The 23,822-nt window shown below is 41.9% G+C and overlaps 1 protein-coding gene across 1 annotated transcript in view; it reads left to right on the top strand.

Annotated features, from left to right (window-relative positions):
* The window catches only part of THBS4 (thrombospondin 4), a 71,017-nt gene that overhangs the window by 26,187 nt on the left and 21,008 nt on the right, over window positions 1–23,822 (top strand). The window contains exons 8-15 of the mRNA XM_040340553.1: window positions 2,853–2,990; window positions 10,389–10,466; window positions 13,214–13,366; window positions 15,630–15,734; window positions 16,350–16,457; window positions 18,681–18,840; window positions 19,582–19,700; window positions 23,196–23,248. Of these exons, the coding sequence (XP_040196487.1) occupies window positions 2,853–2,990; window positions 10,389–10,466; window positions 13,214–13,366; window positions 15,630–15,734; window positions 16,350–16,457; window positions 18,681–18,840; window positions 19,582–19,700; window positions 23,196–23,248 (914 nt within the window). The remainder of the gene's footprint in view (window positions 1–2,852; window positions 2,991–10,388; window positions 10,467–13,213; window positions 13,367–15,629; window positions 15,735–16,349; window positions 16,458–18,680; window positions 18,841–19,581; window positions 19,701–23,195; window positions 23,249–23,822) is intronic.

Below are 23,822 nucleotides of genomic sequence, written 5' to 3'. Positions count from 1 at the left end.
TGCGCATGCGCCGTCTGCGAATTTTCCCGGCGTTCATTGCTCCCAATGACGTCGCTAGGACGTCATTGGTTTCGGCGTGAGCGTGACTTGCGTCCAGCGCTTTTCTGAATCGACTTACGCAAACAACGTAAAAATTCAAAACTCGACGCGGGAACGATGGCCATACTTAACATAGGATACGCCGCACTTACCCCTGCTATAGCAGGGGTAACTTTCCGCTGGAAAAAGCCGAACGCAAACGACGTAAAAGAAACAGCGCCGGGCGGTCGTTCGTTTCTGAATCGGTGTAAATGCTCATTAGCATATTCGACGCGTAAAAGACACGGAAGCGCCACCTAGCGGCCGGCCTGGAATTGCAGTCTAAGATCCGACGGTGTAAGTCACTTACACCTGTCGGATCTTAGGCATATCTATGCGTAACTGATTCTATGAATCAGTCGCATAGATACGACCGGCCGGCCTTGGAGATACGACGGCGTATCAGGAGATACGCCGTCGTATCTCCTATCTGAATCTGGCCCACTGTGGTGCTGCTCCCCTTAAGTGATGAAGTGTATACTTCTATTTAATAATTGATGTGATTTATAGAGGGCGTTTTTAGTGCAAAATGGTGCACATTGAATTACATAAATACTACAAACCAACAAAGCTGTAGAAATGAGTGAATACTAAAAATGTATCCGTGATTAGATCAAGCTTCATATAAAACATAAATTGTGGTCCCAAAATAAAGTGCTTAAAGTCCAATAATAAAAAACAATCTTGTTGTGACCAGAAGAAATTGACTTCTCCAATCTTGTAATATATATTCCTTCACCAACAGAATATTTGATACGACACCCAAAGAGCACAGGATATAAATTGTGCTTACCAGAACTAGTTGACCTCTTTATTTAAAAAGATAGTCAGATGCGCTTATGCAGGATAATGCCTGCAGACATGTCAATGGACAGGAGCATGTATGATACCTCACCCTCGGAGTATTATGGATAGGACGTAACACAAACAAAATGCTTCCATAGTGCAACACTGTTTTATTTAAAATATAATAAAAAACACCAGCCAAATGGCTACTCGCATAAAAAGTGCCTAAACCCAGCACTGGGGCTGCAGGCTTATCTGGGAATCACTAGCTCTCCCACCTCCATGGTGGCGGCGTAGGGCATAATACACGTGACCAGGTACCGCCGCCGACGTACGTATGTTGGCGGCGGTACCTGGTCACGTGTATTATGCCCTATGCCACTTCTGGTCCATCTGGGTAGTGCTAACGCCCGGTGGAACGCACGCCACCACGGAGGTGGGAGAGCTAGTGATTCCCAGATAAACCTGCAGCCCCAGTGCCAGGTTTAGGCACTTTTTATGTGAGTAGCCATTTGTTTGTGTTACATGTCCTATCCATAATACTCCGAAGGTGAGGTATCGTACATGCTCCTGTCCATTGACATGTCTGCAGGCATTATCCTGCATAAGCGCATCTGACTATCTTTTTAAATAAAGAGGTCAACTAGTTCTGGTAAGCACAATTTATATCCTGTGCACTTTTTGGGTGTCGTATCAAATATTCTGTTGGTGAAAGAATATATACCGCACGATCAGTGGTGTATTTAGGTTTTGTGCCTGGACTAAACTCGTGCACCCCCTAATTTAAATATGACCCACCCCTTCCTGTCAAGGCCACACCCCTTTCTGTTTAAGTCCCACCCTAAACCCTAGACCTGCCCCACTTTTTGAGTGGGGACACTAGTTCTGAGGGCCTGGGGGGGGGGGCAATGAATTCCCTTAATGTTCAGAGATTTCCTCTCACTTCCTGTTTAGCTATGGGGCAGGAAGTAAGGGGAAATCTCTGCAATTGGACAGGGATGGTAAAAAATAAACTGACAGGGGCAGTGCGGCCGCTTTATAGGGGCGCTTGACTAATTTGCCTCTCAGCCCAGTCCGGCCTAAAGGGCAGCCATCGCGAATGTTGGGGCCCCTTACACAGCTTTAGGCAGGGCCCCCCTGGGGGGTGCTGACGGAAAAAAAACGGTGTATTCTCTTCTCTCCTGACACAAGATAATAAGCGGGGGGAGGGGGCCCTGGGAGCATGTGTAATGCAAAAAAATAAAAATAAATGTACCCCCCTGATGGCGGCCCTGTCGGCCCATAAGACTAGCACTACACTAACAGTGTAGCACAAGTCAGCGGGGACACTTTCCGTGCTGCCCCCCTGCAAAGTGCTGCCCTAGGCCTGGGCCTTGTTGGCCTAGGCCAGGATACAACGCTGCGCACGATTGGAGAAGTCAACTTCTTCTGGTCACTGCAAGATTGTTTCTTATTATTGGACTTTAAGCACTTTATTTTGCAAAGTTGGGACCACAATTTATGTTTAATATGAAGCTTGATCTAATCACGGATTAATGTTTTGTCACTTTGATTTTAGCAATAAATTAGATCATCTTGGGATATGTACTTTTCCAAAAAGGAGTATTTGCAGTGCCCTGGCATGTTTTATAACAGAAAGTAAGTGAAATTTGTTAATATTTTTTTTCAAAATGTTTGGTCTTTTTCCCTTTATATAATTGAAAATAGAAACCTAGTGGTCATTAAATATCTGCCTAATAAAGAATAATAAAAAATTATGCTCAGCACAGAGTTGTATGATCAAGTAATTGTCAGTCAAACTATCACAGCACTGAAAACTGAAAAAATGACCTGGTAATGGAGAGATATTACAGTACCAATATGGTTAAAATTATGACATTATGCAAATTTGCTATGTGAACACATTGAACATGTGTCAGAAAAGTGTACACAATATAAATGATTCATTATTAAGTAATTAATATGAGGGTATTTGTTGATGATTTCAGTGCAGATTGAACCCTTGTTTCCCTGGAGTCCGGTGCATAAACACTATTCCAGGATTTAGGTGTGAATCCTGTCCTCCTGGATACACTGGACCAATAGTACAAGGTGTGGGGACAACATACGCCAGGCAAAATAAACAGGTAACATTTTACAGGTGCAATAGTCTTCAGGCAAATGTTTTTCCAGAAACTGATGAAACTCTAATATACTAGAATAAGATGACATTCAAAAATGGTGGAACTAAATGCAATTTTTTTTTTTTGTCATTTTGTATAGAATAAGTATAATGTGTCCCGTTGGGGAGATTTTCCTTCATTTCCTGTCCCAAAGCCAAAATAGAATGTGAGAGGAAACCATCTAAAATGAGGGAATCCCAGTGTATTACCAGGGTCACCAGAACTAGTGTTCCCATTGGAAGATTTCCCCTCTATGCCTGTTCCTCAGCACTTTTTATATTAATTCATGTTTCTTGATAGTTTGAGATTTAATTTAGCCCCCCCACAAACTCAAATCAGCCTATAGGGTATTGTTGGATAATGGCAAACATGACAAATGGAGAAGGTGAATCTCCTTAACGGGTGACAATGACAAGAGTAAAAACTTGACAGATGTTTTATTTCCTCTCCTACAATGCATCCGGAAAGTATTCACAGTGCTTCACTTTTTCCACATTTTGTTATGTTACAGCCTTATTCTAAAATGAATTAAATAATGACAATGTGAAAGAAGTTTGTTTGAAATCTTTGCGAATTTATTAAAAATAAAAAATGAAAAAATCCCCATGTACATAAGTATTTACAGCCTTTGCCATGACATTCAAAATTGAGGTCAGGTGCATCCGGTTTCCACTGATCATCCTTGAGATGTTTCTAAAACTTGATTGGAGTCCATCTGTGGTAAATTCAGTTGATTGGACATGATTTGGAAAATAAGGTCCCACAGTTAACAGTGCATGTCAGAGCACAAACCAAGCCATGAAGTCCAAGGAATTGTCTGTAGAGTGCCAAGATGGGATCGTATCGAGGCACAGATCTGGGCAAGGGTACAGAAAAATGTCTGCAGCATTGAAGCTCTCAATGAGCACAGTGGCCTCCATTATCCATAAATGAAAGAAGTTTGGAACCAAAAGGACTCTTCCTTGAGCAGGCTGCTTGGCCAAACTGAGCGATCGGTGGAGAAGGGAAGTGACCAAAAAAATGATGGGCACTCTGACAGCGCTCCAGCGTTTCTCTGTGGAGAGAGGAGAACCTTCCAGAAGAACAATCATCTCTGCAGCACTCCACCAATCAGGCCTGTATGGTAGAGTGGCCAGACAGAAGCACTTCTCAGTAAAAGGCACATGACAGCACGCTTGGAGGTTGTCCAACAAAATTCTCTGGTCTGATGAAACTCTTTGGCCTGAATGACAAGCATCATGTCTGGAGGAAACCAGGCACCGCTCATCACCTGGCCAATACCCTCCCACAGTGAAGCATGGTGGTGGCAGCAGCATGCTATGGGGATGTTTTTCAGCAGCGGGAACTAGAAGACTAGTAAGGATCGAGTTAAAGATGAATGCATCAATGTACAGAAACATCCTTGATGAAAACCTGCTCCAAAGCGCTCTGGACCTCAGACTGGGGCGAACATCTTCCAACAGGACAACGACCCTAAGCACACAGCTAAGATAACAAAGGAGTGGCTATAGGATAACAATGTGAATGTTCTTGAGTGGCCTAGCCAGAGCCCAGACTTAAAAGATTTGTAAAGGCAGAAGTTTTTTTTTTATCTTAATGCACTCTATGCATTAAGATAAAAAGCCTTCTGTGTGTAGCAGCTTCCCCAGCACCCCCTAATACTTACTTGAGCTCCCTCTCTGTCCAGCGATGTCAACGAATCCCTCGGCCATCCGGGAATCTCCTTCCTGATTGGCTGAGACACAGCAATGACACCATTGGCTCTCATGGCTGTCAATCAAAGTCAGTTAGTCAGGGGCGGGGCCGAATGGCAGCTTTGTGTCTGAATGGACACACAGAGCTGCAGCTTGGCTCAGTGCCCCCTATTGCAAGCTGCTTGTTGGTGGGGCATTCACCAGGAGGGAGGGGCCAGGAGCAACAAAGAGGCCCCCGAGAAGAGGAGGATGCAGGCTGCTCTGTGCAAAACCAACTGCACAGAGGTGGTAAGTATAACACATTTGTTTTTTTGTTTTTTAAAGAAGACTTTACAATCACTTTAAACCTGATTGAACTTCTCTGGAGAGATCTGAAAATGGCTGTGCACTGACTCTGCCCATCCAACCTGATGGAGCTTGAAAGGTCCTGCAAAGAAGAATGGGAGAACCTGCCCAAAAATAGGTGGGCCATGCGTATTGCATCATACACAAAAAGACTCGAGGCTGTAATTTGTGACAAAGGTGTTTCAACAAAGTATTGAGCAAAGGCTGTGAATATGTACATGTGATTTATTTTTTTCCATCGGGGACTACAGTGTCACAAATTGGTACCAAACAATGCACATAGAGATAAGAACAGGGGCGGATTGACCATTCGAGCACTCGGGCACTGCCCGAGGGCCCCACTCCACTAGGGGGCCCCATCAGGGTTGCCAGCCTCAGTAAAACCAGGGAAAGTATGTATGTTTTTTTTTGTTTTTTTATACATCTGTCCCTGAAATGTCCCTTACCGACATCCTTTTTGTCTAAAAATCCGAAGATTATAGCTGCCCCGCCTCTCCAGTACATTTTCAGTGTGTGTAAGTGTATTCTGTGTGTATGTATACTGTGTATGCATACTGTATGTGTGTGTGTATACTGTGTGGCCCCATAATCTCCTATTGCCTGGGGACCCCATAATCTCCTATTGCCCGGGGGCCCCATGAGTTGTCAGTCCACCCCTGGGTAAGAACCATAAAAAAAATGCAGTGCAACGATCAATGAAGGATGCTCTTTGCCATTGATAGCGAACGCCTTAATATGTGGTATAGAGAAAGGGAAAGAAAAAGGGAAGGAGGGGGGGTTGTATAGAGACACACTTTTAGCAGCTCAGCTGAGAGTCCTCCTCTTATGCCGTGTACAGACGATCGGACATTCCGACAACAAAACCGTGGGGGGTTTTTTCGACGAATTTTGGCTCAATCTTGCGTTGCATACACACGGTCACACAAATGTGCTCGGAAATTCCAACCATCAAGAACGTGGTCACGTACAACACGTACGACGAGCCGAGAAAAAGGAAGTTCAGTGATTCCGAAAATGCGTCAAATTGATTCTGAGCATTCGTTTTTTTTTGTGCGTCGGAATTGCATACAGAAGATCGAAATTTCTGACAAGAACCAGCTCTCAAATTTTTGCTGTCTGAAATTCCGACAGAAAAAGTCAGATGGGGCCTACACAAGGTCAGAATTTCCAACAGGAACTTTTGCCGTCTGAAAAATAGACAAACCAGCTCTCAAACATTTGTTGTCAGAAATTCCGACAGCAAATGTCGGATGGAGCCTACACGCGGTCGTAATATCCGACCAAAAGCTTACATCGAACATTTGTTGTCGGAAATTCCGATCGTGTGTACGCGGCATTCGTTTCCATATTGTGTTTGTACTGTGAATCACTAGCAGAGGTAAGAGTATTTTAGCCTGTCATTCTATATGAACGGTTTCATGGTATAATACATAGCAGACATAGATTGATTAAAGATGTCTAGCGCAATAGAGGAAAAACACACAAGACATATGGTCATTTACCAAAGGATAGGAAAAGCAAAGCATAAAATAATATTTGTGCAGAAAGCATCTATTCAGTGGAGGAGGATGAGGTTAGAACAGGTAGTGTTAGAATGAATACATTTCAGGAAATTTAACAGACACGACTGATAAAGTGGAGCCGGTTTCTGAATATACAATTACTAAAACGGAGGCAGACTCATCTGGTTTTCTGTGTATTGATGGATTAGAGGTTAGGCTCAATGTAGACTGTGTTAGTAATTATGCAATAGGAACCGTACACCGCTCTTTTCCTACACGCAGGATACAACCATCACCAAAATTCATACATAGTCTTCCTTATATTGCTAGATCAAAACACCAAAAAAGTAAATCCAAGCAAAGGTGAGTGAAATAAAAATAAAAAATAAAAACGTAAAAAATAAAATAAACAAAAAAAACAAAAATCAAAATCAATTCAAGAACAATCTAAACAAAATATGTAAAGTAATTCACCTGAACGCCGAAATACTGAAATCATAAAACAACAAAAGAAAACACATCCACAAAAGTTAGCTTATTCACTCATAAAATTATACAAATTGTAAAAGAAAAAGCCAAAAAAACAAACAAAAAAACAAACAATTCTTGTTTTGTCAGTACAGTGACAGGTACAGTAAGGTACTGGTATAGTTATTTTTTTGGTATTATATTATCTTCTCACTTGGCACTGCTTACCTGGTCAACAGACTTTGGGGTTTATTTACTAAAGCTGGTGAGTGCAAAATCAGCAAAATCAGTCTCAATTCTGCATAGAAACCAATCAACTTCTAACCTCAACTTGTTTTACAAATAACGTGAAGTTTATTTTAAAGAGTAGAGACTGGCAAATATATATATTTTTGCAAATTATGTGAGCAGAGTGCCATTCCTTTTTAACAATCTCAACTTCAAAGTAACTTGCATTAAGAAAGGTAAGCAGTGCCAGGGCAAGGTCATCTAGAGCCCAGGGCGAACATGCCAAACTGCGCCCTCTCACCCAAGATGTATGAGCATTATGTGTCAGCAAAAATCCCCCCACAAAATCACTGAGCACTAATCCACATAATTATCCCCTAAGCCTAAATGTGCCTCCTCCAAGTGCAAATCCCCCCCTGCTGAAATCCCCCTCTCAGCACAAATCTTTGCCCCCCCCCCCATCCCCCAAATCCCCCCAGCTCAAATGCCTCCCCCCAAAAAAAGAATTCACCCTTCCTAGCACAAATCCTCTACCCTTAAAATGTATCATCCTAGTACACATCCTCTCCCCCACTTCACTTCTCCCCCTCCCAGCACGAATTCCCCCCAAATCCCCCCTCCAACACAAATCCCCCCCCCCCAATCTCATTGTGGTGCTCCCATAATACCACAGTGCCCAGGGCAGTCGTCCCTCCTGCCCACCCCTTTTCCCAGCCCTAAAGGTAAGATTGGTATATTTAATCATATCATAAACGTCAAGTACAGAGTATTCCTCTTTCCCGATACATCCCATGCACTGGAAGGATGATTAATGAGAAAATCACAGTCTGTTATATTCAGGGAAACATATTTATAGAAATGTGGATTACCAATAATGCCGCGTACACACGATCGGTCCATCCGATGAGAACGGACTGTTTTCATTGGTTAACCGATGAAGCTGACTGATGGTCAGTCGTGCCTACACACCATCGGTTAAAAAAACGATCGTGTCATAACGCGGTGACGTAAAACACAACGTTGTGCTGAAAAAAACGAAGTTCAATGCTTCCGAGCATGCGTCGACTTGATTCAGAGCATGCGTGGATTTTTAAATTTAAAACAAGATTGCTTTTTTTTAACCTATGGATAAATAACCGATGGGGGCCCACACACGATCGGTTTGGTCCGATGAAAACGGTCGATCAGACCGTTCTCATCGGTCTGACCGATCATGTGTACGCGGCATAACAGTGTGCCCTGCATGGTATCAGTGAATTCTTGCTTTATGTCTTCCTGTAAACTAAAAACAGAAATAGAAAAGAAAAAGATACATTTAAAATGCTTTGAAAGTGGTCTCAAACAAGAGCAGAAGATCATTCAGCAGTTCACAGTTTGGAAAAACACGGAAAAACACGTTCCTGGCATAATGTAAAATAATGGGTCGGTTCCCAATCCCATGGCACGATTAAAGGGAAAATATGGTGTATTTTCACTAAGCTATATTTAAAGTTATTACTGTTGTGTTTATCCAATAGTAATGTTTACAAGATTTCTATTTAGTTTTTTTATTGCATTAATTAGAGGGATTACTATATCAGCCACTAGAGTAGGGGTCAGCAACCTATGGCCCGTAGGCCGCACCCAGCCTGCCAACGCTAAATGTTCTGCCCGTCAGTGCACGTGATGAATTCACATGCACTCGGCCCACAAACATTTTAACCCTTTCACACCAATCGTACGCAAATATGGGGCCTCGGTTTGAAGGGGTGATGCCTTCACCCCACTACTGTTTTTTAGAGCCGGCGGTTAGCTTTCTTGGGATAACAACCGATGCGACTAAGAAGCCACTTGGCTGTTAACCCAAGCAGGAAGGGACGTCCCCCCATCTCGCCGCGATCCACAGCTCGCCCGGGCTCTCCCGTCCCACCGGGAAGCCCGAGCAACCAGCCGCCACGTCCGCCGGCTGGCCAGAGACCCGAACTAAGCTGGAATCGGCTTTGATCGGGTCTCGGATCTAGAAACCCGGAAGTAATGTCATGACATCACTTTCGGTTTACAGAAGACTTAAGGCGCCAAATTTAAAACAAATGACAGCATTCAAAATGGTTTGGCTGTTTTGAATGCTTTTAAATGCAAAGGAGGGAGTTGGGGTCTTATAGACCTCAGATTCCTCCATAAAGAGTACCTGTCACTGCCTATTACTGTCACAAGGGGATGTTTACATTTGTCTTAATGGAACAGTGTAAAATTAAAAATAAAATGAAATAAAAAAGAAAAAATAAATAAAATTTAAAGCGCCCCATCCCTCCGTGCTCACACGCAGAAGTGTACGCATACTCAAGTCGCGTAAACATTGTTCAAACCACACATATGAGGTATCGCCACAATCGTTATAGCAAGAGCAATAATTCTAGTACAAAACTTCCTCTGTAACTCTTAAAGGGGGGCTGTGTAATATGCAGGGGGGGGCTGGGTGGGGGAGCTGTGTAATGTAAATGGGTCCAGAGGTACGGGGGCTGTTGTAATGTAAAGGGGTCCAGTGGTGCGGGGCTGTGTAATGTAAAGGGGTCCAGAGGTGCGGGGGCTGTGTAATGTAAAGGGGTCCAGAGGTGCAGGGGCTGTGTAATGTAAAGGGGTCCAGAGATGTGGGGGCTGTGTAATGTAAAGGGGTCCAGAGGTGCAGGGGCTGTGTATTGTAAAGGGGTCCAGAGGTGCAGGGGCCGTGTAACATAAAGGGGTCCAGAGGTGCGGGGGCTGTGTAATGTAAAGGGGTCCAGAGGTGCAGGGGCTGTGTAATGTAAAGGGGTCCAGAGATGTGGGGGCTGTGTAATGTAAAGGGGTCCAGAGGTGCAGGGGCTGTGTATTGTAAAGGGGTCCAGAGGTGCAGGGGCTGTGTAACATAAAGGGGTCCAGAGGTGCGGAGCTGTGTAATGTAAAGGGCTCCAGAGGTGTGGGGGCTGTGTAATGTAAAGGGGTCCGGATTATTATGTTCATTTATTAGCAGGTGAACGTGTCCCTCTATGCATTCACATACATTGAATCCGGCCCTTAAGTGGAAAACGGTTGCTGACCCCTGCACTAGAGGGAACGCTCAGTATAATTACTCTGTAATGATGATATATAATGCTTCTGTTTTAATTCAGATATGTCTTGATATAAATGAATGTGAAAATGGAAGAAACGGAGGCTGCGTGACCAACTCCATCTGCACTAACACCATGGTGAGTCAATTCAACAGAATCTCTCAAAAAATGTTTTGCTGTTTTACCTCCCCTGTCACATTTCTGAAAGTTTCCGTACATCCTTTGTAAACAGGTAACTGAAGACAAATTGTTTTAATTGTTTTTCTTCTTTTGGAAGATTCAGAACCTCTGTCAGATGTTTAGTGCTCCCTGTCTGTAAAGAACAGAAATAGGTGATTCGATAGGAGATTTACCCTCAGCAGTGGCTTTAACCTTCCACCAATGTATTCTAAACAAAAAATATGGCTAAAGGTCCACTTTAATAACATACCAATAATATCATGACATATGTAAATGATTTAAACCAATTTCAACACATTTTTTACCAAATTGAAGAAAAGAATAACAATTTGTATTTACATTTTATAAATAAACACTTGGGTTTGATTTACTAAAGGCAAATAGGCTGTTCACTTTGCAAGGGAATTTTCCCAGAGCTTAGTGAACATGATGAAAAATAATTTTTTCTTGCCATTGAGAACTATTCTGTTTTGTCAATGGCAAGCAAAAATACATATTTCATCGTGTTCATTAAGCTCTGGGAAAATTCCCTTGCAAAGTGAACAGCTTATTTGACTTTAGTAAATCAACCCCTGGTGTTTTATTAATTAGTTGGGCGGCCATCTTGAATCAGAAATTTTTAAATAGCGGTGTTTAGCCTCATTCAGTGCGCCTGCAGTGTGGGAGTAGGTTAGGGACAGAGCTGGTTTCGGAGAGATTAGAAGTAGCAGTAGGGAGAGATTACTGACAAGGAGGGAATTAGGTTTCGCATTATAGGGCAGGGAGAGATGTATTTCCACTTTTCAGCCAGATTGGGATACTAATTACTTCATAATTATTATTTGCTTTCATTCACATAGCAAAACATAAAACAAAAGGAAAAATTCTACTTAATTCTCTTTGTTATGGGGTGGGGGCTGAGAAGCTGTGATCACGATAATTACCCTGTTAGGAGGCAGCTATCTCATCTGTTGTACTGGACCTAAAGTGATATTAAAGTCTTGTTTTTTTATTAAAAAATAATAAACATGTCATACTTACACGCTCTGATTTTGCACAGAGCAGCCCTGATCCTCCTCTTCTTGGGTCCCTCGTCGGTGCTCCTGGCCCCTTCCTCCTGCCGATTACTCTCACAGCAAGCAGTTTGCTATGGGGGGCACCTGAGCCGAGCTGTAGCTCAGGTCCCACCCCCTCTCTCCACTGATTGGATCACTGACTTTGATTGATAGCAGTGGGAGCCAATGGAACCCGCTGTGTGTCTCAGCCAATCAGGAGGAAGAGTCCTGGACAACCAAGTCTCTTGTACAACATTGCTGGATCAAGTTGGGGCTTAGGTAAGTATTAGGAGGTCTGAGGGGGGGCTACTGCACACAGAAGGTTTTTTATCTTAATGCATAGAATGCATTAAGATAAAAAACCTTCTGCTTTTACAACCATTTTTAATGTAAAGCATGCATGTTATACTCACTGTGGGACCCAAGGGGTTATTCCTGCGCATTGTGTAAAAAGGCTGTTTGATCCTGTCTTCTCTGATCCTCCCCTCCTTCCACAGTCTACAATCTATCTCCTGATAGTACAGAGCCTTGGGGGCACTCTGCACATGCTCAGTGTGTATTGCTAGACAGTTCTTGTTTTTTTGGGATGGTGCATGTGATCAGCATAGGGCCAATCAGCACTGTCCAGACAGAGGGTGAGGGGTCATAGGTGTGTGCAGCCTTTGGCATTAGGGTGTGCACCCCAAAGCTCAAACACACTCTACCAATCAATCACGATGTTCATTCAGAAAGGGAAGGGGCCGGTAAATGGCATATTTACTGGCCCCTTCCCCCACTCATCCTAAAATATTCACAGCAACAACCGGTGGGAGAGGGGGGAAGCCGTCAGTGCTGTGGGGGGAAGGTGGGGGAGCCAGGTCAGTAGGGGGAATCTGTTCTGCACAGGGTGATTAGGGTGTGCCTGGGCACACCTGGCACACCCTGTGCGCACGCCTATGGCCCGGGTCATGCAGCCTAATAGGACAGTTAGAAGAGAATGAAAACTCCTCTGACAAGCTTTTACTTATAAAGTGCTTGGCCGGACAGAGGCAGTGGGAGACCAGATATAGTGAATGCAGGGTCCTGGGTTTAGAAACACTTTAGCAAAAGTTTAAAGGTCTGGGAGCTGGGCTTCACCGTTGTCTGTTAATGAGAACTGGGCTCAGCCAGTTTCCAGCCCAGCTATTGGGACACAGCATACTAAGCATACTGAGAAAAGCTTGCAGTAATCCATGACCATGACACCATTTTTTAGGTATTCTGTGTGAATAGGAATACATAACAAAATATATTGGGTTTTTCTCAAATTTGAAAGTGGAAATACACTTTAAGATATAACCAGCACTGCCATTAACATCTATATTCAGCACTCTAATCCCTGAAGCCGAAGAATGTTTTAAAACAGTACTGTTGCAATGTAGAAAAACTGCAACTAGAGATCCCCGTAAAAGAAGAGGATCTACCTCTCACATCAACTGTTTCTTTAATATTTACTTTATTGAAGATCTAAGCCACCCAAAAATGTTTCCGAATCCAGTACACTTCCACGTGTGTAGAATGTGGTATGGTGTCCTCTGGCACTCCTTCTGCAGCCTGCCACTATATTGCTGCTGTGTACTGTGGTGATGTGGCAGCCTTTGGAGAATACCTACATGACTACAGATGATGATCACTCCTATTGTTTTATTAAAGGGTTCTTTCCGCTGTGGACCATGCAAATCCGGCTTTGTTGGAGACCAGATCAAAGGCTGCAAAGCAGAGAAGAGCTGCTCCATCCGAGGCAGTAACCCTTGCCACGCTGGTGCACAGTGCATCGAGGAGAAAGGAGGAGAGGTCACTTGCATTGTAAGTATAGACTACACGTGCAACACTGGGGTACAACCGTTTATTTCATGGTAGGGGACTTAGCACAACATGGTGGTGAACCTAATATGTAAAATAATAATGGTATTCATAATAAAAATAATAAAAATACTGGCTTGGTTAGCATTTCTGCCTTGCAACACTGGGGTCATCAGTTGGAATAACAACCATGACACTACCCATGTGGAGTTTGCATGTACTATCACTATGCACTCCAAAAACATCCTGGTAGGTTAATGGGCTCCTGTCAGGGTTGCCAACTTTCAGTAAATTTATGAATAGTTTGTAAAATCTGTACTTTTTGCAACTGTCCTTGAATGTCCATTACGAACATGTAGGCTGCATGTCCTTAACGGAAATTCATGGACAGATGCAACAATTATGGATTTTACAAACTATTCATAAATTTACTGAAAGTTGGCAATCCTGGCTCCTGTCTAAATGGGCTCTAGTATGTTTATATATGTATGGGAAGTTGGAACCTAAATCTGTAATAAATACATTTATTATTATTATACAGGTTTTATATAGCGCCAACAGTTTGTGCAGCGCTTTACAACATAGGGGCAGACAGTATAGTTACAATACAACTCAATACAGGAGGAATCAGAGGGCCCTGCTATTGTAGCCATAATGTAATATAACTACACAAGTGCTATATGTACATCGATAAATTATTATAGCTAAGAAAGACCAAATTATTTATCAAAAGGAGTTCCCATTTGTGTGGGGGAAAAAGGAAATAAAATATTTAGGGGTAAAAATAGCAATCTCAAAAGAGAGGATTTATAAAGTAAATTTCGTACCTATGCTGGAAGATATTAAAACAGAACTTAGTAAACTCACTGCAGGTCAGATATCCTGGGGGGGGGGAGAATGAATATTTTTAAGATGGTAATCTTGCCCAAAATCATGTATAAGATACAGATGCTACCCATTGCTCTACCCCAGAAGTATTTTAAGACTCTACAAACAATTTTACTAAAATTTGTTTGGCAGGGTAAAAAAGCTTGTATCAGCTGGGCAACTTTAAAAAGAAATAAAACACAAGGGGGATGGGGAGCACCAGACATTAGAAGTTATTATGAAGCAGTAATTCTCACAAGAGTGATAGACTGGATTAGGGACACTAAGCAAAAAAGGTGGGTAAGCATGGAATACCAGATGAGCAACGTTCTATTAGGGAGTGTTATCTGGATTCCAGATAAATATAGGGAGTTAGGTAAGCAATCACATAGCATTACACGGCACACTATCAAAATTTGGGACAAAGTTCACAAGAGGGAAAAATGGGATTTCAATTCACCATTTATGCCATTAAAAGGCTCAAAATATTTTGCACTGGGGTTAGAGAAGATATCTGGGAAATGGATTAGGAAAAAAAAATGCTCAGCTAAAGGATGTCATGACGCGAGATAAATTAGGCACCTATGAGGAATTAAAGGACAGAGGGGAGGTAATAGAGATAAACGAATGGCGGTATGGCCAGTTAAAACATTTTTTTGAGGTTCTCCCACAGCCGTGTAGATCTGCGGAAAACCTACGCCCCCTCGAGAGAATAAGTCAAGGAGAAGCAGGGAAAGGAGTTATCTCTAAGATCTATAACAATTTAATAGAAGTAGATCAATTGGACATTCCACCATATATTATAAAGTGGGAGGAGGAATTGGGATCCTCTCTGAGTATTCTAGATTTAAAACAAATATGGAGAAGAGTGCATACCCCGTCAGCAAATAGTAAAACAATTGAATTAAATTATAAATGTCTGATGCGGTGGTATATTACCCCAGACAAGTCTCACAAATATAAGAAAAAAGCCTCAGAATTGTGCTGGCGCGGATGAAGACAGATCGGAGATACGGCTCATATATGGTGGCAATGTCCAAAAATGTAATGGTATTGGAGAAGGATTAGACATTTAATCACCGAAATAACGGACACAGAGATTCCAGGGAAGTGGTGGGTCAGAAGGGCTATAATAATTAAGGTAGAAAAGTAAAAAAAAAATTATAAAAGCAAACAAAATATATACTTGTTCCATTTGGATACGGAAAAAAAAAAAATTCCACATACAAAAACTTCCACATATGATGCGAAACCAGGAAGGAGACATGGCGGGTAAATGAATGGCGGGAAAGTCTCGCTACCTTCTCTCTGTAAATGGTTAGTCTGAAGTGGGGAAAAAAAAAAACATCGATAAATCAGTAAAGTGATTGGATAATGTCTTCCTTTGCCTTTATTGCAGTGTTCGGTTGGATGGGCAGGTAATGGCTATTTCTGTGCACGAGACACCGATATTGATGGGTATCCAGATGAGGCTCTTCTTTGCTCAGACCCATCCTGCAAGAAGGTATGTTTGTGGGTGAATGACAGAAGTATAACACTACAATATATACACTGCTACTTTCAACGTCACAAATTACTTTGTGAACTTTATAGGGAAGTTTAATGTTTATTGATTTTCAGAATTTTTTATTAATTAATTTGATAAAAACAGGAAAATCATAACAGTATATCTCAACAATGAAATATACTCACATAATATAAGGAGCTATGTAGAATGGAAAATTACCTTCATACCTAACATTAGTTAAACATTTTGATTAAAGCAGTAGTAAACCTGCTGACACTTTTTTTCCCCTACACCTGTAAGGCAAAAGGCATAATGAGCTAGTATGCACTGCATACTAGCTCATTCTGAAATACTTACCTTAGAACGAGGCGTCTGAATCTCACCCGGTCCATGGCGAGGCAGCTCACATTTTGCCTCGGCGTGTCTTCTGGGTATCGTGGCTCCAGCGCTGTGAGTGGCTGGAGCCGCAATGTCATCACTCCAGTGAATGCACGCGGGTGCATTGAATGATTTCTTCGTCCTTGGTTTGTTTTCCTGTAAACTACAGGTGATCCTTATATTTATAAAATGTACATATTCACTGGAGATAATGCAATAATTTTTCCCAAATAGGACAACTGCATCTACGTTCCAAATTCAGGACAGGAAGACACTGACAAGGACGGTATTGGGAATTCCTGTGATGACGATGCAGATGGAGATGGTATTATGAATGAGCAGGTGAGAAGGGTCTGGTTAGAGGGAGGGTGAAGTTCACTCCAGGTACAGTCTTTGCCCTTCCTATTGCTTTCCTAACAGTTGCTATACATTGCAGGAGTTGTAACCACTATATTGCTCCTTCCCTCATATCATAGCTCCCTAGTAATCCGCTACTTAACAAAGAAAACCCTTTTCAATTTCATGCTGTCAGCAATGTCACCACATGGAAGAGAAATGTCACAAGGCCTGAGAAAGAAAATAATTTCTTCACACAAGAAAGGTGAAGGCTACAAGAAGATCAGCAAAGCTTATCAGTCAGAATATTGTAGCAAAGGTAATACAAAAATGTAACAAAGATGGCACTGTAACCATCTCACAGAGACGTCCAGGCCATACACAGAAGTTAACACCTTGAAAGGAGCATCTTCTGATGAGAAGGGTTGAAGAAAATCACAATGCAAGTTCACTGTAGTTAACTAAAGAAGAAGAAAGCCAAACTGGGGTGATTGTTTCTTGTGCCACAATCTGGCATACACTGCAGAGGAATGGAATGCATGGGTGTTGTCCATGAAGCCTCTCCTTAACCCCATGCACAAAAAAGCCTGTCCAGAATTTGCCAGGGCCCATGCTGAAAAAAAAAAAAACAACTGGGACTCTGTACTGTGGAACTGGTGGCTTCAAAACTGTATGGCGGCACAAAGATGAGGAGTACAAAGAAAAATGCATGGTGTCTACAGTGAAACATGGTGGTGGCATATTCTTTCTGTGGGGCTGCTGGTGTCAGGGAGCTGCATTTCATTGATAGGATCATGAATTCACAGATGTACTGCTCTATATTTAACAAGAAGATGCCACCATCACCCCTGTGCCCTTGGTTTTTGTGCACCAGTCCAACATGACAATGGTCCAAAATACGCATCTTATGGCCCGTACACACGATTCGAAAATCGGACGACAGATCGTCCGATTTTTTTTCGTTTAATGGTCGAAAGTAGACATTGAATAGGTTATGACAGATCCGTGTTCACTCTGTATATGCAGAGCGGACACGGACTAAGCCCACTCTACTCTATGGGCCCTCCCATCCGATCCAACCAGATGGAAGAGGACAGTTGGAGGTAGGTGGGTGCAAATTGACACAAGTCTGTTTACATTTGCCGCTCCAGAGAGGTGAATGGAGTAAAAGGAAGCATATGCGGAACTGCTCCCTCCGCAGCCACTTGCTTCATCTACCGCTGGCTTCATTCAGAACACTGATGCTCTGGGATGGTCGGTCAGCAAACCTGATATCCCAAAGCAGGAGGTCGCGGGCCACATCAGAGGGCTCCACGGGCCACATGTGGCCCCCCGGCCACTGACTGGGCACCTCTGGTCTACCCCAACACTGTCTCTATAATGTTCAATCTTTTCTCTCTATGTCAAATTTTTCCTCTATGTAGAATAATCTTGGACTAATAGAGTTAAGGTTAGGCACATTCGACCGCAGGTTCGATAGACATAGATCGCTATTGTCAGTGTCATGTCGAATCTCATATCTATATCGAACTGTTGTAGCAACGAAAACAAAAATAAAGCATTTTTTTTCTGCATGTTCGTTTTTGTTTGTTAAAACTATAACAAAAATACCCGAAATTTGGACGAAAATGCATTCGGACGAAAATCTACAAAAGTCTACAAAATACTAGATGTAGTAGTTTTTGTTGTGGGGTGTATTCATTTTTGCATCAACTAATTTGAGTAAAACTGAAGATTTTGTAATCTAGGTTATATTTTTTATTATATTACCCTCCTTTTTTTTTGTGTAGTAAGCTAAAAATGTTTTCTATAAAATGAAATTCTGTCAAAATTTTGGAAATTGTTCTTGTGTTCATTGAGATATTGATTAAATCTTACTTTTCAAAAGGGACATACTCATTTATGCTGAGCACTGTACATACTGTGTGTGTGTGTATATATATATATATATATATATATATATATATATATATATAGGGTTGGGACTGCTACCATTTTAACCTTAAGGTAGGAAATGGTGTAATATTGTAAGAAAAGTAAATACTGTGGTTTTCTATGCATTATTCAACATTCACAAGAATACTTAAATCAAGCTGCTTTCCTTCCTATGTCTATCTAAGATATGCAAAGAATACAACTTCCCTGTAATTCAACTTTACTGTATGTCATACTGGTGTTTTGTTTTAATAACAATTTGTTTAACAAAGTGTTTCTATATTTTTTTCACAGGACAATTGTGTGTTGGTTGCAAATATCAATCAGAAAAACAGTGACCAGGATATTTTTGGGGATGCTTGTGACAATTGTCGTTTCAAACTGAACAATGACCAGAGGGACACTGACAATGATGGAGAGGGTGATGCTTGTGATGATGACATGGATGGGGATGGTGAGTAAAGACAAAAGGAGATCCCTCATCTTTCTGCTGGATGATAATTGACTGTAAGCCAATGGACTGTAAGTATCCATTACGCCAGGTTACCTCTGATCCGTTACATTTAGGTCCAGAAAAAAAAGGAAGTCCTTTTTTTCTGTGCCTGGATGGAGGAATTTGGATCAAAATGGAAACAAGTCCAAGACCTCCATGGAGCAAATCCTGCATGGAGTTTCCAATAACGAATAATATCTGACCCTATTGGAAAGCCAATGTAAAAGGGGCTTTACAGGTTTGTTTTATCAACTCCTGAATTAAAAAAAATTGATTCACTGCTCCTAACAGCCACAGCTAATAAAATGGGGGACACAATCTGGTGAAGCTGTGCATAGTAACAAATATGCTCCTAACTAGCTTGTTCAATTACACTTTGCCAGTAAACCTTGAAAGCTGAAATCTGGCATGTGGAAAATTTTGGACACCTTGTCAGTCAGTGCTAAGTAACAGCAAGTCTCCATAAATCTTCTATAGCCATGATCTGTCTGTTTTTTTTAGGCAAGTTTTCCCACTCTCTCTTGGCTAACACTTTCAGAAATATTCTTAGACTATCTTGCAAAGGTTTGACAAATAACTGATAAAGCTTTAGCTTTATTCCGTGCAGAGGTTGTGTTAACACTTTATTTAAGGTATGATTTAAATACAACTATATCAGCAGGATCCACATTTAATTGTTAACCAGATTCTTGTATATTGAAGGCATCAAGAACTTCCTGGACAACTGTCAGCGGGTTCCCAATGTGGATCAGAAGGATAAGGATGGAGATGGAGTGGGTGATGCATGTGACAGCTGCCCTGACATTGTTAATCCAAACCAGGTTAGTGAAAAGTGACACAAGATTTGCTAACAAGACGTTTCATTACTGATGATAATGGTGCACCATATACAGTGACATACTTAACAGTCCCAAATTTTGCTAAGACATGGAAGGTGGAAATATATCTTCAGGAACTGAAGTTGTGGTTGTAGAAGGACCCCAGGGACCTTGGCAAGGTATGTGTCAGTACCAAGTATGTGCAGTCTGGGGAGGCAGGTGAGGCAGAGCCATGAACATAAAAAAAAAGACCGAGCTTCAAGGGTCATAACTCGGCGACCTGTGGGGTATGTTGCTGAAGTCCAACCCCACCACTGGTCAAAATTTGGGACTCCTGCCACCTATAGTTCCGGAGATACAGGGCTTCTTGTGCTGCCTGTCAGACGCTTCACACAGAGCCGCCTGTTTAAATACAAGCTGGCACACTAAGCTTTTCAGAAGACTGAGAGAATGAGTTTACAGTGCCTCTCGCTTCTTGTCAGAAGCACTGAGCTTAATGGACAGCTTGGAGTCTTGGACCGATGGTAAAGCCCCAGTGGAACAAGCTGTCCAATAAAAATTCTGCAGTGGAGGCTCTCCTCTCACTGCAGTGTCATAGAAGGGGGCATGTGTCTAAAAGACACATGCTCCCTTCCAGCCTAAACTACAAGAAAAAAGCATGGGTTTATGTACAGTCATGGCCGAAATTGTTGACACCCCAGAAATTTTTCCAGAAAATCAAGTATTTCTCACAGAAAAGTATTGCAGTAACAGATGTTATGCTATACACATGTTTATTCCCTTTGTGTGTATTGGAACAAAACAAAAAAAGGGAGGAAAAAAGAAAATTGCACATAATGTCACACAAAACTCCAAAAATTGGCTGGTCAAAATTCTTGGCACCCTTTACTTAATATTTGGTTGCACACCCTTTGGAAAAAATAACTGAAATCAGTCACTTCCTATAACCATCAATAAGCTTCTTACACCTCTCACCCGAAATTTTGGACCACTCTTCCTTTGCAAACTGCTCCAGGTCTCTCTTATTTCCAAACAGCAATTTTAAGATCTCTCCACAGGTGTTCAATGGGATTTAGATCTGGACTCATTGCTGGTCACTTTAGAACTCTCCAGTGCTTTGTTGCCATCCATTTCTGGGTGCTTTTTGACGTATGTTTGGGGTTACTGTCCTGCTGAAGGACCCAAGATCTCGGACGCAAACCCAGCTTTCGGACGCTGGGCTCTACAGTGCGACCCAAAATCCTTTGGTAATCCTCAGATTTTATGATGCCTTGCACACATTCAAGGCACCCAGTGCCAGAGGCAGCAAGACAACCCCAAAACATCATTGAACCTCCACCATATTTGACTTTAGGTACTGTGTTCGTTTCTTTGTAGGCCTCATTCCGTTTTTGGTAAACAGTAGAATGATGTGTTTTACCAAAAAGTTCTATCTTGGTCTCATCTGTCCACAAGACGTTTTCCCAGAAGGATTTTGGCTTACTCAAGTACATTTTGGCAAACTGTAGTCTTGGTTTTTCATGTCTCTGTGTCAGCAATGGGGTCCTCCTGGGTCTCCTGCCATAGCATTTCATTTAAATGTCGACGGATTGTTGGCGCTGACCCTGATGCTCCCTGAGCCTGCAGGACAGCTTGAATTTCTTTGGAACTTGTTTGGGGCTGCTTATCCACCATCCGGACTATCCTACGTTGCAACCTTTCATCAATTTTTCTCTTCCGTCTACGCCTAGAGAGATGAGCTACAGTGCCATGGGTTGCAAACTTCTTGATAATGTTGCGCACTGTGGACAAAGGCAAATCTAGATCTCTGGAGATGGACTTGTAACCTTGAGATTTTTTTTATTTTTCCACAATTTTGGTTCTCAAGTCCTCAGACAGTCCTCTTCTCCTCTTTCTGCTGTCCATGCTTAGTTTGGCACACACAGACACACAATGCAAAGACTAAGTGAACTTCTCTCCTTTTTATCTGCTTTCAGGTGTGATTTTTATATTGCCCACACTTAATAAAATGGTGGTCGCAACTTTTTATGTTACACGGTATTTGCGCAGCAATTTTTCAAACACATTTTTTTGGGGAAAAAAAACATTTCATGAATATAAAAAAAAAACCACTAAGGTTAACCCGATTTTTTGGTATAATGTGAAAGATGATACGCCAAGTAAATAGATACCTAACATGTCACACTTTAAAATTGCGCACACTTGTGGAATGGCGCCAAACCTCGGTACTTAAAAATCTCCATAGGCAAGGCTTTCAACATTTTTACAGGTTACATATTTAGAGTTACAGAGGAGATTTAGTGCTAGAATTATTGCTCTCGCTCTAATGATCGCGGCGTATGTAACCTGTGTGTATCTGGCTCTTCTACTAGCCAGTGCGTCACCAGCCACTGACCTCACTGCACGTCCCTTGTCAGTACATGCAGGTTCCTCCTAGGTTTTATTCTATCTACCAATTTAAGCAAATAAAGCAAATGTAGGTAAATAGGGGGTGTTGTGCCTGCATTTTATTCAGGAAAAAGATTCCTGCACCTTTTTTAAAAGGCATCCGCAGGAAAATCAAATGGTACTTTTGCACAACCAAAAATTTTCTTTTTTTTCAGATGCTTGGGGGTACCATTGTAAATAAATGGCAGCCCTGTGCATGTGCAAAAGAACTGTGGGTGGTTGCAGGTGAGGGAACAGGTGCGATTTCCACGCTGTCCTGTAACTACCAGTAAAAGTGTGAACCTAGCCTCTAGGGACAATGCAATACCTGTACTTCAAATACTGTGCACGACTTTATCATTGACAAACTTTATTTTAGAGTTGCCTTCTGTACTGTCTGTGTGATTTTATGATGCCACAAGCAAGTAAAAATTTCATAGCACTATCTAAGCATAATCAATAATTATAAAAGCTTATAAAAACAGATCACAAAGTATAACCTTAAACCTTGAATTTAAAAGTAGGAACTTTCCCTGCACATGATGGGATGTTTGAAGGAAACACTCATAAATCTTGTAATACAAAGGGTTATGTCATAGTATTGCCCCTTATGAAACAAAGTTACTTATACGTATAATAGAAATTCTCTCATTTAGAAGCCTTTAAACCAGTAAACGTTAAAATACAGAAGAGCAAATAGAAAGTAATAGCTGGTCATTTCATAAATGTGGACGGAGACAGCTCTCAGTATACTGGCCGTTCTCCTGTCCTCAGTAGAATCTTGGTTTAGGAGTGTCATCTTCTTATTGTGCAGCGATTTGGATTATCCCAAGCCTTGACCCTTTAAAGTCCTTCAAGTAAATAATAATAATAATAAAAAAATAAAAAAAAACATCCCTTAGACTGCTTTATTGGAGTGCATTGACTTGTGCTTGTGGTGGTGGGCAGCCTTTGTACTATTAGGGAAGAAGCAGCTATTACCAGCATCCCCTATGGGGGTAGCTCTACAGTTGTTTAAATAAAAATAATAGGATTTTTTAAAATGTGATCGCCTTTCCCTTATTCCTACAGTCAGATATTGATAATGACCTGGTGGGAGATTCCTGTGACACCAACCAAGACAGGTATGTATAAATGAATAGACATTCTGTTGATTTGCTTGATTACATAGTTCAATGTTGGTCAGGTTTTTAAAGAAAGCTTGCTGCAGAAAAAAAAACTGTTTAAACTAAAATAAATAAAAACAGCCCCCGCCCCCTCCCCTTTTCCCCAAAAAGGCTGCTATGAGCCACTGACCTTAAATCAACCAGAAGACAAAATTAAAGGCAATGAGCTCACAATAAGAATACAAATGAAGAAAGGGGATTGATTGCTCTAAGGCTGCTTTCACATTGCAGCGTGGAGCCGCGGTGACGGTATAGCCGCGCTATTTGTAGCGCAGCTATACCGTCGTGTTTACCGCGATATTCGGGCGCTAGCGGTGAGGTTTTAACCCCCACTAGCGGCCGTTGCGGGCGGTATTACCGCGCTTTCCCATTGATTTCAATGGGAAGGCGCGGTATAGGAGCGGTGAACACACCGCTCCTATACCGCAGTAAAGATGCGGCTAGCAGGACTTTTGGAGCGCTCCTGCTAGCGCACCGCTTCAGTGTGAAAGCCTTCGGGCTTTCACATTGAACACCACGGGGCATGATTTTT

Source organism: Rana temporaria, chromosome 1 (genome assembly GCF_905171775.1).
Source record: "Rana temporaria chromosome 1, aRanTem1.1, whole genome shotgun sequence".
NCBI classification, from domain to species: domain Eukaryota; kingdom Metazoa; phylum Chordata; class Amphibia; order Anura; family Ranidae; genus Rana; species Rana temporaria.
Note: the sequence above shows the minus strand (reverse complement) of the source record. Positions and strands in the feature narration are given on the sequence as shown.